Here is a 16,643-nt window from a genome sequence, read left to right as displayed (position 1 = left end):
ACAATTGAGGAAGAAGGCCATAATGGTTTTAAAAAAAAACACCTGACCTGTTTTAGAGGGAAAGTGAAGGCATCTATTAAAATATATATAGCAAATGGAAGAAAAGGGAAGTTGATAGTAAAATAAATAAATAAATAAAAATCAGAAGTTAGGAATTGTGGAAAACTGATAAGAAAAGTAAACGGATACAAAGAGGAATCTATAGCTAGCAGAGTTAAGGACAATAAGGAGTTTTTTAAATACATTAGGAACAAAAAGAATCCTGACAATGGTGTTGATCCATTACTAGATGAAAATGGTAGAATTGTTAATAATAATGTAGAAAAGTCAGAGGTGTTTAAATATTTCTGTTCTATAATGGCGGGTGCGGGGGACAGATAGTATAGTGATAGTTTCATTATATGGGGGTGATGTTTTTCATTCCACTAGTATCTCTGAAAGATGTTAAACTTAAGCTGCTAAATTTGGACACTTTTAAATAAGCAGGTCCAAATAACTTGCATCCAAGAGTTTTAAAAGAGATGGGTGAGGAGCTTGCTCAGACAGGCCATTCATCTGGTTTTAAACAGGACAACCCTGCTTTTCTAAGGTTTGTCACTGATCTGATACTGAGACAAAATCAGATGTATTGGACAGGGGATGCTGTTTTGAAAACCATACTGCCCTGATCCCGCTGCTGTGACCTTGCACACATGGTGCCTGCATGGTCAAGTCAGGAGGAGTGGGGTCACACAGGTGGGGTTAGGCCAGTGAAAGAAAACAGAAGTAAGGAAATAGGTTAACAGTTGACAAAGCATGAATGCACAAGTGGCCTTATAAATAATACATAGCTAATAGATAAAGAAATAGTAGCAAGAGGGGTATGTGATAAGCTTGCAGCTTTGCTTACTAGCACACTTTTATGGTGCGTGAACAGCTCGTCATCTCTACAGGGATTGGTTCACAAAATTAGTAAAACAGCCGTGATTTATGTGATACAATGTAGAATGTAATGTGTATGTGTCAGTGTACTTTAGAATATGAATATAATCTGATTTATAATTATGTACTTTGGAGTTGTTATGCTCCCTAACCCGTTCCCTACATCTGAGCCTGATCACCTTAGGGATAACTTTATGAAATGCCAATAAAGAAACCTTAGTGACGAGTCCAGATTCAGTCCAAGGTTTTGGATGCCAGAGAGCTAGATAAAATGTTCTCCTTGAACTGGATGAGATGTTCTGGGTAAGGCTAGTGGATAAGGCCTCAGCGGGAATCCCAAGATTAAGTAAAGCTTTAATTTTAGCAACATTTCCTTGTTCCTTTTTCCTTCAGCTGGGAAGTTTTTAGAAGGAAAAATCCTGTTTGGCAGTTTCTTAGATGGGATCAAAGATGGTAATAACTTCTTGTTTACCCAAAAGGGCAGTTGGTTGAGATGGGCAACAGCTGCTGCTGTTGCTGTTAGTCTGAGCTCATTCTATCCCAGCCATTTTCTGGGATTCAGCTGGAAGTGATGGGGTGGTGATGTCATCTAGAGTCTTCTCTTTGGCCCAGTCAGGTCAAGACATACCCCAGGATTAGGACAAAGAAGATACAGTATCCCAGAAGGGGTGGGAGTGGCAGCAGTGAAAGGCTGCCCCATCCATTCTTTCCTCAAGAACTCAAAAATGGAGTGATGGGCGGAATATCCTATCCCCTTATTGTTTGTTCACATGTATGGCTAATATCCAAAACACCAATTTTGATTGATTAATTTACAGTTCTACATCTTCTGTTTATTACTAGGCATGATTTCAGCACAATCGTGGAGTTATATCATTAGGCCTTTTTGTTTAGATTAGTTCAGTCAGTCTCCCCTTCCATACCTTTTCCCGTAAACATTTGTTCAAGGTTAATGTGACACTTTATGAACTTTCATATACTTTTTACTGTTGAGCTCACAATTAGAATAAATGTGTAAGCCTGATCATCACATTAGGATCATGCTCTCAGTGACTGTTCAGACTGCCTCTGACTTTATGCTATTTCTGTGTCTCTCTTGTGTCTGTGTGGAAGAGAAACACACCACTATACCAAACAATCCCCAGCAAAGCCCCCCACCCACACTGAATGTTGTCAGGAGTCTGTGTTTTAATTTGACGCCCCTATTGTATCTTAAGTTTATTTTGAATGAAGTTTACACTCACCAGTTTCAAAGTAATTTAACCCAACCTATAATAATAATCTTCTCTCTCATTTCAGTATGATTACTCTGTGAAGAGTCTTTGAGTTTCCTGTACTCTTTGTATAAGTTAAAACAAACAGACAGGAAAATGTGATAAAACAATCCCAGAGAGTGGCAGGGAGTTGAAGGCAGGACGTGGAAGTACTTTAAACCCTAATTAACGTTGATAGGGTTCCAAGTAGGCAGTGTCCCTTCAAACACGGCTGGGGTAGTGCCTGACTGTGCAGGAGGTCAGACTAGATGATTATAATGGTCCCTTCTGACCTTAAAGTCTATGAGTCTATGACTGGTGTATATTGCCTGCCCTTCCATGTCACAGAGCCATGCTCTAGCCAGGCAGTTTTACAGGTCTGTTATGTGGTTCTGTGAATAGTTGTAACATGTTTTGGTCCTGTTTGTCAGGTGAGACCAAGTCATAATTGATTTTGCAGTGTAAATGGTCTCCTAGGCACCATCCATGCCTAAGAGTTAAGGGACCACATTTAAACTCCTACAGATTAGTGGGTTTAACAGGCCTTGGCTGGCTGACTGTGTAACTGGTTACTTGCCCCTTCTCCCCTCCCTCCCCCCCGTTGAACACAGTTTGGTGCGGTGTGTGTGTGGACTGGCCCCTGCCTTAAGGCTCCAGCATGTCTGGGTTGCTGTCCGTGCTGATAAGCCTGTATCATGCTGCAGTTTATGAAGCAGGTTGTATCTAGCAGAAAAGACGGTTACTCACCTTTGTAACTGTTGTTCTTCGAGATGTGTTGCTCACATCCATTCCAGTTAGGTGTGCGCGCTGCGCGTGCACGTTCGTCGGAAACTTTTTACCCTAGCAACTCCAGTGGGCCGGCAGGTCGCCCCCTGGAGTGGCGCCGCCATGGCGCCCAATATATATCCCTGCCGGCCCGCCCGCTCCTCAGTTCCTTCTTGCCGGCTACTCCGACAGTGGGGAAGGAGGGCGGGTGTGGAATGGATGTGAGCAACACATCTCGAAGAACAACAGTTACAAAGGTGAGTAACCGTCTTTTCTTCTTCGAGTGATTGCTCACATCCATTCCAGTTAGGTGACTCCCAAGCCATACCTAGGCGGTGGGGTCGGAGTGAGAAGTCGCGGCATGGAGCACTGCAGTTCCGAAGGCCGCATCCTCTCTCGACTGCTGTACCAGGGCGTAGTGGGAAGCAAAGGTGTGGACCGATGACCAGGTCGCTGCCCGACAGATTTCCTGGATGGGCACACGGGCAAGGAAAGCCAGCGACGACGCCTGCGCCCTGGTAGAATGCGCAGTCACACGGCCCGTAGGGACATGGGCCAAGTCATAACAGGTCCTGATACAGGACGTAACCCACGAGGATAACCTCTGGGAGGAGATAGGAAGCCCTTTCATACGGTCCGCTACCGCCACGAAAAGCTGGGGGGATTTGCGGAAGGGTTTGGTCCTCTCTATGTAGAACGCGAGAGCTCTACGGACATCCAGCGAGTGGAGCTGCTGCTCCCTGCCTGAGGAGTGAGGTTTTGGGAAAAAAACCGGGAGGAAAATCTCTTGGTTGACGTGGAAGGCTGAGACCACCTTGGGTAGAAAGACAGGGTGTGGTCTAAGCTGCACCTTGTCTTTGTGGAAGACCGTATATGGGGGGTCTACCACAAGGGCTCGGAGTTCCGACACCCGTCTAGCTGAGGTGATAGCTACTAGAAAGGCAGCCTTCCAAGAGAGGTAAAGCAGGGAGCAAGTAGCTAACGGCTCAAAGGGGGGCCCCATGAGCCGGGACAACACCAGGTTAAGACCCCAGGTTGGAGCAGGGGGACGGATGTTAGGGAATAACCGTTCCAGCCCTTTAAGGAATCTCGACACCGTCGGGTGAGAAAAAACGGAGCGACCGTCCGCACCCGGGTGAAAGGTGGAGATAGCTGCTAGATGGACTCGCAACGACGATAAGGCCAGACCATGCTCTTTGAGGGACCAAACATAGTCTAAGATTTCGGTTACCGAAACTTCCATAGGGCGGAGATTTCTCTCTACGCACCAACAGGAGAAGCGTTTCCATTTCGCCGAATATGTGGCTCTTGTGGACGATTTCCTGCTGCTCAAGAGCACCTCTCTCACAGGCGTGGAGCAGCGCAGCTCGGAACCAGTTAGCCACGCAGGAGCCACGCCGCTAGGTGCAGCGACTGCAGGTCTGGGTGACAGAGAGACCCGTGGTCCTGGGTAATCAGGTCCGGATGAAGGGGCAGGGGAACTGGGTCGGCTACGGCCAAGTCCAGCAGCATGGTGTACCAGTGCTGTCTGGGCCATGCCGGGGCCACCATGATCACACGAGCCCTGTCTCTGCGCACCTTCAGGAGGACCTTGTGAACCAGAGGGAACGGAGGAAACGCATAGTACAGGTGGGTCGACCACTGGATGAGGAAGGCATCCGCTATCGACCCCGGCTCCCTGCCCTGAAAGGAGCAGAACGCTTGGCACTTCCTGTTCCCCTTGGACGCAAAGAGGTCCACCCGGGGATAACCCCACCTCCGGAAAATGGAGAGAGCGACGTCCGGGCGAAGGGACCACTCGTGTGACAGGAAGGATCTGCTCAATCGATCCGCCAGCGTGTTCCGTACTCCGGGAAGGAAGGAAGCCCTGAGGTGAATGGAGTGGGCTACGCAAAAGTCCCAGAGTCGTATCGCCTCGAGGCACAGGGAGGAGGACCTGGTGCCGCCCTGCTTGTTGATATAATACATGGTCGTCGTGTTGTCCGTGAACACGGCTACACAACGACCCTGAAGCTGATGACAAAACGTTTGGCAAGCAAGGCGGACCGCTCTCAACTCCCTCATGTTGATGTGTAGCCCCACCTCCTCCTGGGACCACAGGCCCTGCGTCCGCAGGGTCCCTAGGTGGGCCCCCCAGCCTAGATCTGAGGCATCCGTTGTCAGGGATACCGAGGGCTGAGACGGGTGAAAGGGAAGACCCGCACACAATACGGACTGGTCCAACCACCAGCCGAGGGAATCTAAGACCTTCTGGGGGATTGTGATTAACATGTCTAACGGTTGCCTTGGCCTGTAATGACTGATAAGCCACAGCTGGAGAGGCCTCATGCGGAGCCGAGCGTAGTCGGTCACAAAGGTGCACGCCGCCATGTGGCCTAACAGGGTTAGACATGTCCTCACTGACGTCAACGGGGCTGACCGCAAGCGTTGAACGATCGCCGCCATGGTCTGGAACCGCTGCAGAGGCAGCGAGGCCCTGCCCACAGTGGCGTCCAGGACGGCCCCGATAAATTCCACCTTCTGAGTGGGCCTCAGGGTGGACTTGTCTGTGTTTATCAAGAGGCCCAGACTCGCAAACATGCCGGTGATCACGCGGACATGGCTGTTCACCTGCTGTTCCGACGTGCCCCGAATCAACCAATCGTCCAGATAAGGGAACACGTGGACACGGTTGCGCCGAAGATGCGCCACGACAACTGCCATGCATTTTGTAAACACCCTCGGGGCCGTGGACAGGCCAAACGGGAGGACCGCAAATTGATAATGACGAGCCCCCACAACGAAGCGGAGGAAGCGTCTGTGGCGCGGCCAAATGGCAATGTGGAAATACGCGTCCTGCATGTCGAGGGCGGCGTACCAGTCTCCCGGATCCAGGGATGGAATAATGGTCCCCAGGGATACCATGCGGAACTTCAACTTCACGAGGTATTTGTTGAGCTCTCGCAGGTCGAGGATAGGCCTGAGGCCCCCCCTGGCCTTGGGGATCAGAAAGTAGCGGGAATAAAACCCCTTGCCTTTCTCGTTTTTCGGAACCGCCTCTATAGCTCCTTTGCTGAGGAGCGTCTGCACCTCCTGCCGAAGGAATTGCTCGTGAGAGGGGTCCCTGAAGAGGGACGAGGAAGGAGGGCGGGAAGGAGGAAACGAAACAAACTGCAGGTGGTATCCCGTCTGCACCACGCTTAAGACCCAGCGGTCCGATGTTATTTGGGACCACGCCGGGAGGAAAAACGAAAGGCGGTTGGAAAACGGGGGGGAAGGATCCATAGGGGAAACTGTTACTGCGCCCTCGAGCGCACCTTCAAAATGAAGGCTTAGGACCAGGCGGGGGTTTTGAGGAGCCTTGGTTCTGCCCCCCTTGGTTCCCCGACTGCCTGCGCCTCCCGTTCCTGCCGCGGCACCTGTAAAGGTCCTGCCGCTGGCGGAACTGGGAAAATGGCCTGCGTTGTTGTTGTTGTTGTTGTTGTGGCCGGAAGGGTCTACGCTGCGTCACGGGAGTGTGCATCCCGAGGGACCGCATAACGACTCGGTTATCTTTCAGACTCTTGAGTCTGGGGTCTGTTTTGTCAGAAAACAGGCCCTGGCCTTCGAAAGGAAGGTCCTGTATAGTATGCTGGAGTTCCGGCGGAAGGCCGGAAACCTGCAGCCAGGAGATGCGACGCATCGTAACTCCTGACGCAAGGGTACGGGCAGCCGAGTCCGCAGCGTCCAAGGAGGCTTGCAAGGCCGTGCGTGCGACCTTCTTGCCTTCGTCCAAGATGGCCGTAAACTCTTGGCGAGCATCCTGTGGCAGCAGCTCCTTAAATTTGTCCACTGCCACCCAGGAATCAAAGGCATATCTGCTCAGCAGGGCCTGCTGGTTGGAGACCCTGAGCTGCAGCGCCCCAGCCGAATACACCTTACGGCCAAGGAGGTCCATCCGCCTGGCCTCTCTGGACTTGGGGGCCGGAGCCTCCTGGCCGTGACGCTCCCTATCGTTCACCGATTGCACTACCAGTGAACCGGGAGTCGGGTGAACATGTAGATATTCATAGCCCCTAGAAGGGGCCATGTACTTTCTCTCGACTCCTTTCGCTGTCGGAGGGATGGAGGCCGGGGACTGCCAGATAGTATTGGCATTGGCCTGGATGGTCCGTATGAAGGGCAGGGCGACCCTGGTGGGAGCATCAGAAGAGAGGATGGTGACAATTGGGTCCTCTATCTCCGAGACCTCCTCTGCCTGCAGATTCAGGTTTTGAGCCAATCGCCTGAGGAGGTCCTGGTGCGCCCTAAGATCCAGCGGGGGGGGGACTGTTGGAGGAGGTACCCGCCACCGCCTCATCCGCGGAGGAGGATGATGAGACCCTAGGCACGATAGTGTCCAACTGAGGGTCTTCCTCAGCCCTCGCCTCTGTCTCCGGAGCCACAGCGGAGTCCTGCTGTTTGGACCCTTCGTCCCCTTCCGGGGAGGGAGGGGGGCGAGACAAGGAGGCTTCAGGGGCCCTACGCTCCACAGTCGCCGGCCTAGCAGGGAGCTGCTGGGGGCCCTGGGCCTGATGGTACGCCCAGGGTGTCCAGAATCCCCACTGTTGTGGGCCTTGGTCCTGCAGCGGCGGATCACCAAACAGCGCCGCCTGCCGGTCGGTGCCCAGCGCATAGCCGCTGTCCGTCTGGGAGGATACGGACGGCTGTCTCGAGGGCCACGGTGGGGCCGACCCTGGATAGTACGGGTCTGCGCGGGCCGGCACGGAGGATCGTCGCGGTGCCGGGGACCGGTGCCGGGAGTCATATCGGTGCCGGGATCGGGACCGGGACTGGGATCTGTCACGGTGCCGTGATCCTGATCGGTGCCGGGCGCCGCTTCGGTGCCGGGCGCCGCTTCGGTGCCGGGACCTACTACCAGCTCGGTGCCGGGAGGTCGACCGGGACCTGCCACCAGCTCGGTGCCGGGAGGTCGAGCGAGACCGGGACCGGGACCTGCCACCAGCTCGGTGCCGGGAGGTCGACCGGTGCGGCGAGTAGCGTCGGGACCTGCTCCTGGAGTCGCGGTGCCGGTGTCGACTGGAGCCTGACCGCGACCGTCTCGATGCCGACCGGTGCCGCGAGTGCGACCGGTACCGCTGAGGGGAGCGGTGCCGGGACTGCGAGCGGCGTCGGGATCTGGAGCGCCCAAGACGTCGGGACCTGGATCGGGAACGACTGTCTCTGGGCGGTGCCGACATCATGGGCTTGCCTCTGGACACGACCCGCACCGGAGGTACCGGGGGTGGCAGCCGAGTAGGCTCAGTCAGGGCAATAAGGTCCCGAGCCGAGGCGAAGGTCTCCGGTGTGGATGGGACCACTATCTCAACCCCAGATCTCATGGGGGAGCTCGGCGGCACCGGACTCAACGGACCCGCCGGGCCCGGAGTCAACGGTGCTGACGGTGCCGGCGGCGCCGCGGCCGATGTCGAGGCCGGGCGCTCTAGCCGGGTCTGCCTGGCCGGAGTATTAGACTTCGACGGCCTTGGCTCTGGCTCCAGTGCCGGAGAGGGTCGGTGCCGAGGAGTCTTCTCGGTGCCGGAGCGATCCGGTGCCGGTGCCGATACCACGGCCTGCGAAGCCGTCGGGTCAAGTGCCGCCTCCATTAGGAGAGTTCGGAGCCTTTGATCCCTCTCCTTCTTTGTCCTCGGCTTAAAGGCCTTACAGATGCGGCACTTGTCAGATCTGTGCGATTCCCCGAGGCACTTCAGGCACGCTTCGTGGGGATCGCTGGTAGGCATGGGCTTCTTGCAGGCCGCACACTGCTTGAAGCCCGGCGAACCAGGCATGAGCCCGGTGCCGGGTGCCGGGAAGGGCTAAGCCCCCGGCGAAGAAGTACTTTACAACTAATTAACTTAACTATCAACTTAACAAACTATTTAACAACTATAATGGAACTAGAGAATAACGATAGATAACGATAGATAACTAGGAGAGCTAGGGACGTGGAGGACAGCTATGCCGCGCTCCACAGTTCCAACGACCGACACGGCGGTAAGAAGGAACTGAGGAGCGGGCGGGCCGGCAGGGATATATATTGGGCGCCATGGCGGCGCCACTCCAGGGGGCGACCTGCCGGCCCACTGGAGTTGCTAGGGTAAAAAGTTTCCGACGAACGTGCACGCGCGGCGCGCACACCTAACTGGAATGGATGTGAGCAATCACTCGAAGAAGAAATAAGCTGGTTGCTTCCTGAGGAATTGCCTGGACCACATGGGTTAGAACAGGGGTTCTCAAACTGGGGGTCGGGACCCCTCAGGAGGTCGCAAGTTATTACATGGGGGGGTCGCGAGCTGTCAGCCTCCACGTCAAATCCTACTTTGTCTCCAGCATTTATAATGGTGTTAAATATATAAAAACATGTTTTTAATTGATAAGGTGGGTTGCACTCAGAGGCTTGCTATGTGAAAGGGGTCACCAGTACAAAAGTGAGAACCACTGGGTTAGAACATGCCTGGGTATGTCTGTATGAATTTCACTCCTTTTTTTCTCTCTCTTCTCAGCCACATTTACTGCACTGGGGACCTCCTGAAGCAGGTCCAGCTGGCCAAGCTCTTCTCTGATGACAAACACTTTGTTGACATGCCGTTGCAGGAGTCTCCAGGTCAGTAATCGCAGTCTGGCTAGGGCTACAGAGCTGTTGTGTTTACTCTTTTCCCTTCTGTCAAACACCTGCAGTCTAACCCCATACCCGCCTGTTGGTACAAGCTGGGGCCCTTGGCCCATCTCACCACACTCATACAGGATGATTGGGAATTCTGGTACTAATGCACAGGTGTATTAGTGGGAATAGTGGCACTGTGCCCTGGTACATACTACACCAAGTAGTCACTGTGCCTTCACCATTCATGGTCCCCTTGTTCGCAGATTCGGCAGAACCTCAGCCAAGGCCGTAGACAGTGAAGGCTGTTTTCTTTTTCCCAGAACTAGTTCTGAAGAAGTTCCAGCAACTAGTGAATGTGACTCCAGAGGGGATATTGTCCAAAGAGCAGCTGCAACAGTTTGTGAGCTCATCCTTCAGAGACCCTGGACAAGAGTTTGAGCTATGGGAACCTCAGGACTGGATGAGCAGGTACAAAATAGAACCCAAAAGGGTCCTTGCAAGAGTGAGTGCAGCATGAGCCTCAGCCCTGGTGATGGGAGTAAGGGAGCCAGACTGCACTGTGCTGGCCTATGTTGTCCCACTCTGGAGGCAGGGGTTGATTTACAACTTTCTTGGGAAGCAATGAATTTGTTTTTAGTACCTGGGAGATGTGGTAGCTGTAATCAGTGCTCCCTATTCACAGTGCTGCCAATGTACCTCACCCTGACGTGCAGCCTCCCTCCTTTTTCGTCTCTGCCAATGCCCCTCCATCCTGACCTGCAGATCTTGCTGATAGTCAGATCTTTGGCTTGGCTTTAGCAGAGGCTGCCAGTTGTGATGAAATGGACTAGAACATGAGATGGGTGTTAGCCTGAAAAACCAGTTATACCTCCAAATCCATCTATGATCTACTGACGATTGAAGCTTAGGTCTCTAGAGCTAAATTGCTAATTTAGCCACATTCTGACTTGTGCACTGCGGGGAGTGGGAGCCAAGAAGGGTGCTGTGACCCATTGATTGCTGCACTGTATCAGGCAGTGTATGTCACAGGCAGTTTCTGGAAGCAACCCTTGCCTGTGGTGATTAGGTGCTTGGTTGTGGTTGTCTCCTCTCTTGAGTATGTTTCCTTCTTTATCTTCTAGCCCCCAGATTTTAGCCAAGATTTCTGACCAAAAACTCCAGGCATGGGCATCAGATCTGAATGCCAAGTGGAAATCCCTAGGGAGAAAGGTAGAGATATGTGGGGGGACCCTGATTCTGTGCGCTGTGTTTGGAAAGAATGCAAGTGTGGTGAAGATTTGGCCCAGGCTAGTTGTGGGGGCTGGAGGAGGAGGAGGAGGGGCGACTGGCTCAGGGAGCTGGGGGTTGTGGGAAAGGGTCATGGGGAGTGGCGACCAACTTGGATCATCTTTTTCAGATCAAAGATGACGTTAGGACTCGCCCGATGTTTTACTCTCAGATTTATGTGCCGCACCCTGTGATAGTGCCCGGTGGCAGGTTCATTGAATACTACTACTGGTGAGTAACAGCTGGTGTGTTGGAGCTTTGTCCTGGTTACACCTCGAATTGACTTCACTGCAGCCACAGCTGGAACTCTGGCTCTGCCCCATGCCGATTGAGCTGGTGAATTTTTGCTGAGCCTGGCTGTCACCGGCATTGTTCTCCTGACCAGTATACATGGGGGTTGTTTCAAATAATTGTACTTGCTAAAACTATGTGACAAGCTGTCCTGTCACACACTAGATGCAGCCATGACTGAAAGGTGTGGGTGCAGACACACTGTCCTCAGCCCTGGCCTGAATCCCAATGCTCAGGAGAGTGTTGGGTGTGAGCATGGACCATCTTACATTTGGTTCATGCAGAGCCACAAGCCCAAAGCATCTGGTATCGCATGTGCAACTGCTTCTTTTGTGCTGCAGGGATTCCTACTGGGTGATTGAAGGGCTGCTCCTCTCTGAAATGGCAGCCACAGCCAAGGGGATGATACAGAACTTACTGTACCTGGTGGAAAGGTGAGACCCTGACCTAAGGCACTTAGAGAGAGGAGTCTGGCTGGAGGCTCGCTACCTTCCTCCCTCGACTCTGAAGCCACTCCTTCCCTGTCCAAGCATGAGGAGCTGACCAAGTGACACAGCCATGGCTCTGGCAGTGCCCTCTGCTGAGAGGGTGTCACTTTGAGGATGCTTGCCCGGGGACCGTTGTCATGAGGGGCATACGTCATCTTGTCCTCCAGCTTTTGCCATCTCCTCACAGTTGCGGGGCCCTGCTCCGAATGCAGTGTGGGAAGTGGGGAGGCTTCTACAGGGCCCTTCATCTTCCTCCCCTAGGATTGTGTAATACGTGGTCTCTCCCCTGATGGGCAGGTATGGGCACATCCCGAATGGAGGGCGAGTCTATTACCTATGCCGGAGCCAGCCACCTTTCCTCACTCTGATGATGGATGCCTACCTGGCCCATGCCAATGACACAGAGTTTCTCAGGTGGGCATGAGGTTCTGCTAGGCGTCACCAGTACCCTGTATGTCCCAGGGGGCAGGGGTGGATTCTCCTTACCTCTCTCCCCCATCCCCCATGGCTGGTGCCAATCCCTTGAGCTCTCCCTCAGGATCAGGTCCAGATGGCTGCAGAGGACATGGGTTGGCACCCTGTGTGACAGGTTAGATCACAGAAACACCCTTGGGAGCTGCCAAATTATGTGCCAGAACTACCTCTGCTCCTGTTTTCCCTGCTAGCTCAGGAATCCAGCACCCTGTCTTGCTGAGCCAGACACTCCCATCTGCTTCAGCAAAGACCCAGGGTCTGAATTACTTGCCCCAAAACTGCAGGTTTACCTGAAAGCAGCTAACAGAAGTGTGCTTGTCTTTAAAGCCCAGATGCCCAACTCCCAATGGGGTCTAAACCCAAATAAATCCGTTTTACCCTGTATAAAGCTTATGCAGGGTAAACTCATAAATTGTTCGCCCTCTATAACACTGATGCACGCTTGTTTGCTCCCCCCCAGGTATTAATAGATACTGAGTTAATTAATAAGTAAAAAGTGATTTTATTAAATACAGAAAGTAGGATTTAAGTGGTTCCAAGCAGTAACAAACAGAACAATGTAAGTCATCAAGCAAAATAAAACAGAATGCGCAAATCTATGTTTAATCAAACTGAATACAGATAATCTAACCCTCAGAGATGCTTCAATAAGTTTTCTCCTCAGACTGGACACCATTAATGGCCGACACTTTGCATAATTACAATAGGCCCTCAGAGTTATATTTCATATTTCTAGTTTCAGATACAAGAGTGTTACATTTATACAAATAGAATGATCACACTCAGTAGATTATAAGCTTTGTAATGATCCCTTACAAGAGACCTTTTGCATGAAGCATATTCCAGTTACATTCTATTCACTCATTAGCATATTTTTATAAAATCATATGGGCTGTAACGTCACACCCTGTTACCTAAGGTGATAAGGCTCCCCCATCTCCTATGGCACCGATGAGGATCTTGCATAGCAGTGAGGGTGGGCACTCTCTGCCTGTGCAGACAGGATGGGACTTGGAGTGGCCATGATTCTGTCCATTGGGTGCTCCATACTCCAGGTGTCTGTAACTCTTACCCCCACCCCCTTTTCACAATAGGCAGAGCCCCCTCTCTGGGTGCACACATGCCCCTGCATATGCCCTCTCCTCCTCTGAGATTTCGCGCTCCAGGCCCCCATGAGCCTGGCTAGTCTGAGCAAGAGCTCATTGCTGTAATATTGGGTACAGCACTGACACATGAGTCCTCTACTGACTGGTCCCAGGGCCAGCGTGGTCTGCACTCTGCTTGGCCAGCATGTGTTGGAGGGAGCAGGAGCATTGCTCCAGGTCATGGTCTGTGCTGTTTATGCCCTTCAAAGTCTACACTGAGCAAATCCACTGGGAAGTTCCTTGGAGTGGTTCATTCCCTACTGGGCTTCCTGTCCCCCCTAGTTCCTGGGCAGACCCATGACTGGGTGATTTGTTCCTCATGGAAAGAGACTGCTCCGTGAGGAGACACTGACCATGCCTGTGGTCTGATTCCCAGGGAGAATATCCATCTGCTGGAGGTAGAGTACGAGTTCTGGCAGAGGAATCGCTCTGTGAGCATCACAGTTGGGGACAGGAATCATACTCTGAACTACTACAATGTCCAGATCGGGGAGCCCAGGTACCATCCGAACAAACACCATCTAATGGAGTTACACTAGAGGAGGAGTCAGGACTCCTGAGTTCTATTTCCAGCTCTGCCACTTACTGTGTGGCTTTGGGCAAGTGACTCACGGCCCCTCCCATGCCTCAGTTTCCCCAGCAACAGAGGGGGATAATCATCCGTCCCACCCCCCTCTTTTGGGGCTATTGCACATGCAGGTCTCTCGCAAAGCTCTACAGTGGCACTGAGTATGTTCGACAGACCATTCCCCATCCCCTGTGATGGAGACAGGTGCTGATGGACATGGCTGTGTTGTCTCTTCCCAGTCCTGTCCTGTGATAGGACAATGACATCCCAGTGCAGAGTGGGCTGTCCTCCAGCCCCTGCAGAAAACAAGCTGCTGCATAGAACCGCGCCTGTCCCAGAGCATGCACAGGCAAGACCTGCAGCTGCAGGCAAAGGTATGGCCTCTTGTTACCCTGAGGAATGTGTCCCTTGGAGACTTGAGGGTCCACTCGGCAGCCAGCACGAGGAGGCACTCTCAAGCCCAGCGGATGGGTTGCTGATTGAGATCTGGAACTGCTGAAGGTGGGCTGAGGCTGAAGCAGTGCCGTATGGAATTCGCGCTGCCCTCAATGTCCAACAGGGTCATCACGCAGCCTGGCAGCTGGTCCTTGTAGGACCACTGGTAGGATTTCACTCACAACCTCAGCGTCTGGCTTCCCCTGTGTAGAGCCACTGTGAGACCCGGCTCTGCATGCCAGGCATCTGAGCCTTTGCCTGCTTAGGGCAAGGAAATGACTAAGAACTGGGCTGACCTGGTGATTTCTCTGTCTCCCAATCTCTGTCCACTCTCCCCTGCAGACCAGAGTCCTACAGTAAAGACTGGGAGTTGGCAAGTGACTTAAATGAAGGTAAAGAGAGATTTCTGTGATGACAGATGCTGTCCCTCTAATGCCCATTAGAACAGAGCAGCCTGTGCTGCCCTTCACTGACTGCACCTAAATGTGGGCACCCATCTGCCAGGGGAAGACAGGGAGAGATTTCTGAGAGCTGGGATGGGGCTTGGATATGGAATTTGCATCTGTGGGAGGTAAGGCCATGGCACAGATGTGGTGGCACTGGGGGTTAGGTTTCTTTTGGCCATGGTGTCTTGTGACCACGTCTGTCAATTCTCCAGGACAGGATTTGTTGGGGCTTCCCAAGCTTTGTGCTCTAACAGTTCCTTCTTTCTAAGGAGCCTTGGGATGGAGCTAAGAAAGTGTGATAAAGCTGCTTAACCCCTGCTCCAGCTGAACCAGCATGGCCCTTATATCTGTGCTTGGGGGTCAGTGCTCTGGCCTAGGGTCCCTGCTCTAACAGAGGCTTCTATCCTCATTGCCCCAGTCTGGGGACCTGGGTCCAGCTGCATCCCATCAGAACCTGTGTTCAAGCCCCAGATTGCTTCTCTGCTGTTTCCTGCCAGTGGTCACCCTGGGCAGAGGTACTAAATCTTCTGCCACAGGAGACATTGAGTCGTATCTATGCCAGTCTGTGTGTCTTGCAGATGCCAGGCAGGAGCTCTGGGCAGAGCTAAAATCAGCAGCAGAGTCAGGCTGGGACTTTTCCTCTCGCTGGTTCCTCTCCTGGCCTCCCCCACTCCCTGCGACACTGAAGGATACCAAAGCCAGCGCTGTAGTGCCAGTGGATCTGAATGCCTTTCTGTGCAAGACCGAGCACCTGCTGGCTTCATTCTACAGGATACTGGGTAAAGAGCCTGTTGGGAAGTGCCTCCTGTGGAGATACTGATGCCTGCTGAATCTCTTTCCTCTCCTCCCTTGCCCCCCCATGAGACAGGGTGAGACGCAAGATGCTGTTATTGGGGCAACATCCCCTGTGTGGAAAAAGGGCCCAGCATCCTGTAACATTGCTTCCCACAGAGCAGCTTGTGTAAACAGCAGTGCAACCTAGTGGCATCTTCCTGCCAGTGGGAGCAGGAAGTAGTTTAACTCTTCTCTTGCCCCAAGTAAAGCCACTTTGCTGCTCACTTCATTTATTTCTGTTTGTTTAATTCTCAGGTGCTGGGAGCCTAGGGAGGGCATCAGGTGTGTAGGTGATGGGCATTGTAGGGATCAGTTTTGTCTAGGGCACCTGCCTTTCCCCATCCTGGGGCTGTCTCAGCAAATTTCCAGTGGGCTGGAAGGAGCTGGAAGACTGTAGCTGACTCTGCATGAGCTGGAGTGGGTTTCAGCTTCCTCCCCCTCTAATACTGAGCAAAGGCCACAGGCCATGCTGTTCAGAGTGCACTGGGACTAGAGTCTGCAGTGAGTGCTGCCATGGGCCACAGCAAAAATTGAAGCTGCATTGCACTGTAATTAATCTGTGGATGCTTTGCAAACCCCTCACTAGTGTAATCAGCCATTTTCTCTCTCTCTCTCTCTCTCTCTCTCTCTCTCTCTCTCAGGAAACACCACCAAGGCTGCCCAGTTCCAGGCTGCTCTGGAGCGCAGGCTCGAGGCTGTCCAAGCTGTCTTCTGGAATGAGGCTGCTGGAGTCTGGCTGGACTTCAACCTCCTGAAGAAGCAGCCAAACCCAGCCTTCTACCCCTCCAACCTGGCACCCCTGTGGACTGACTGCTTCTCAGACCAGGCTGCAGCTGAGAGGGCAGTGCGGTACTTAGAGGTGAGCTGGGCTCCTGTGAGAGTCCTCACCTCAACAGAGCAGTGTACCCATTAGCCTATCACGTGGGGAGTGTTCCTTGCAGACAGTGGATGGTGCCACATACCTTCCTGTTGAGCCTGGCACATGCTGTCTGCACAGAGCTCAGCAAGGTAGAGCTGGAGCCCAGTTCTCATGTGGCCCTGTCCCGTGTTTGCCAGGAGATTCCCAGGGCTTGCTTCTCTAGCTCAACCCACTAGTGACCCCTAGAGCCCGCTTCCTACACTGAGCCATGCCTGTTCCCATCCCAGAACATAAGAA

At 52.8% G+C, this 16,643-nt stretch overlaps 1 protein-coding gene across 6 annotated transcripts in view; it reads left to right on the top strand.

Moving 5' to 3' along the window:
- Positions 1-16,643, top strand: part of TREH (trehalase) — a 30,064-nt gene that overhangs the window by 10,592 nt on the left and 2,829 nt on the right. For 4 of the 6 annotated variants that reach the window (XM_030538299.1, XM_030538301.1, XM_030538298.1 and 1 more), the window contains 10 exons: positions 9,440-9,540; positions 9,861-10,008; positions 10,662-10,749; positions 10,937-11,037; positions 11,439-11,531; positions 11,883-11,999; positions 13,581-13,703; positions 14,550-14,599; positions 15,232-15,432; positions 16,129-16,346. In XM_030538299.1, coding sequence (XP_030394159.1) covers positions 9,519-9,540; positions 9,861-10,008; positions 10,662-10,749; positions 10,937-11,037; positions 11,439-11,531; positions 11,883-11,999; positions 13,581-13,703; positions 14,550-14,599; positions 15,232-15,432; positions 16,129-16,346 — 1,161 coding nt within the window. In that variant the 5' untranslated portion in view covers positions 9,440-9,518. Of the gene's footprint in view, positions 1-9,439; positions 9,541-9,860; positions 10,009-10,661; positions 10,750-10,936; positions 11,038-11,438; positions 11,532-11,882; positions 12,000-13,580; positions 13,704-14,549; positions 14,600-15,231; positions 15,433-16,128; positions 16,347-16,643 lie in introns of those variants that run through there. The other 2 variants (XM_030538297.1, XM_030538302.1) reach the window with 2 other exon arrangements.

This window comes from Gopherus evgoodei, chromosome 19 (genome assembly GCF_007399415.2).
Source record: "Gopherus evgoodei ecotype Sinaloan lineage chromosome 19, rGopEvg1_v1.p, whole genome shotgun sequence".
Taxonomy (NCBI): Eukaryota; Metazoa; Chordata; order Testudines; family Testudinidae; genus Gopherus; species Gopherus evgoodei.
Note: the sequence above shows the minus strand (reverse complement) of the source record. Positions and strands in the feature narration are given on the sequence as shown.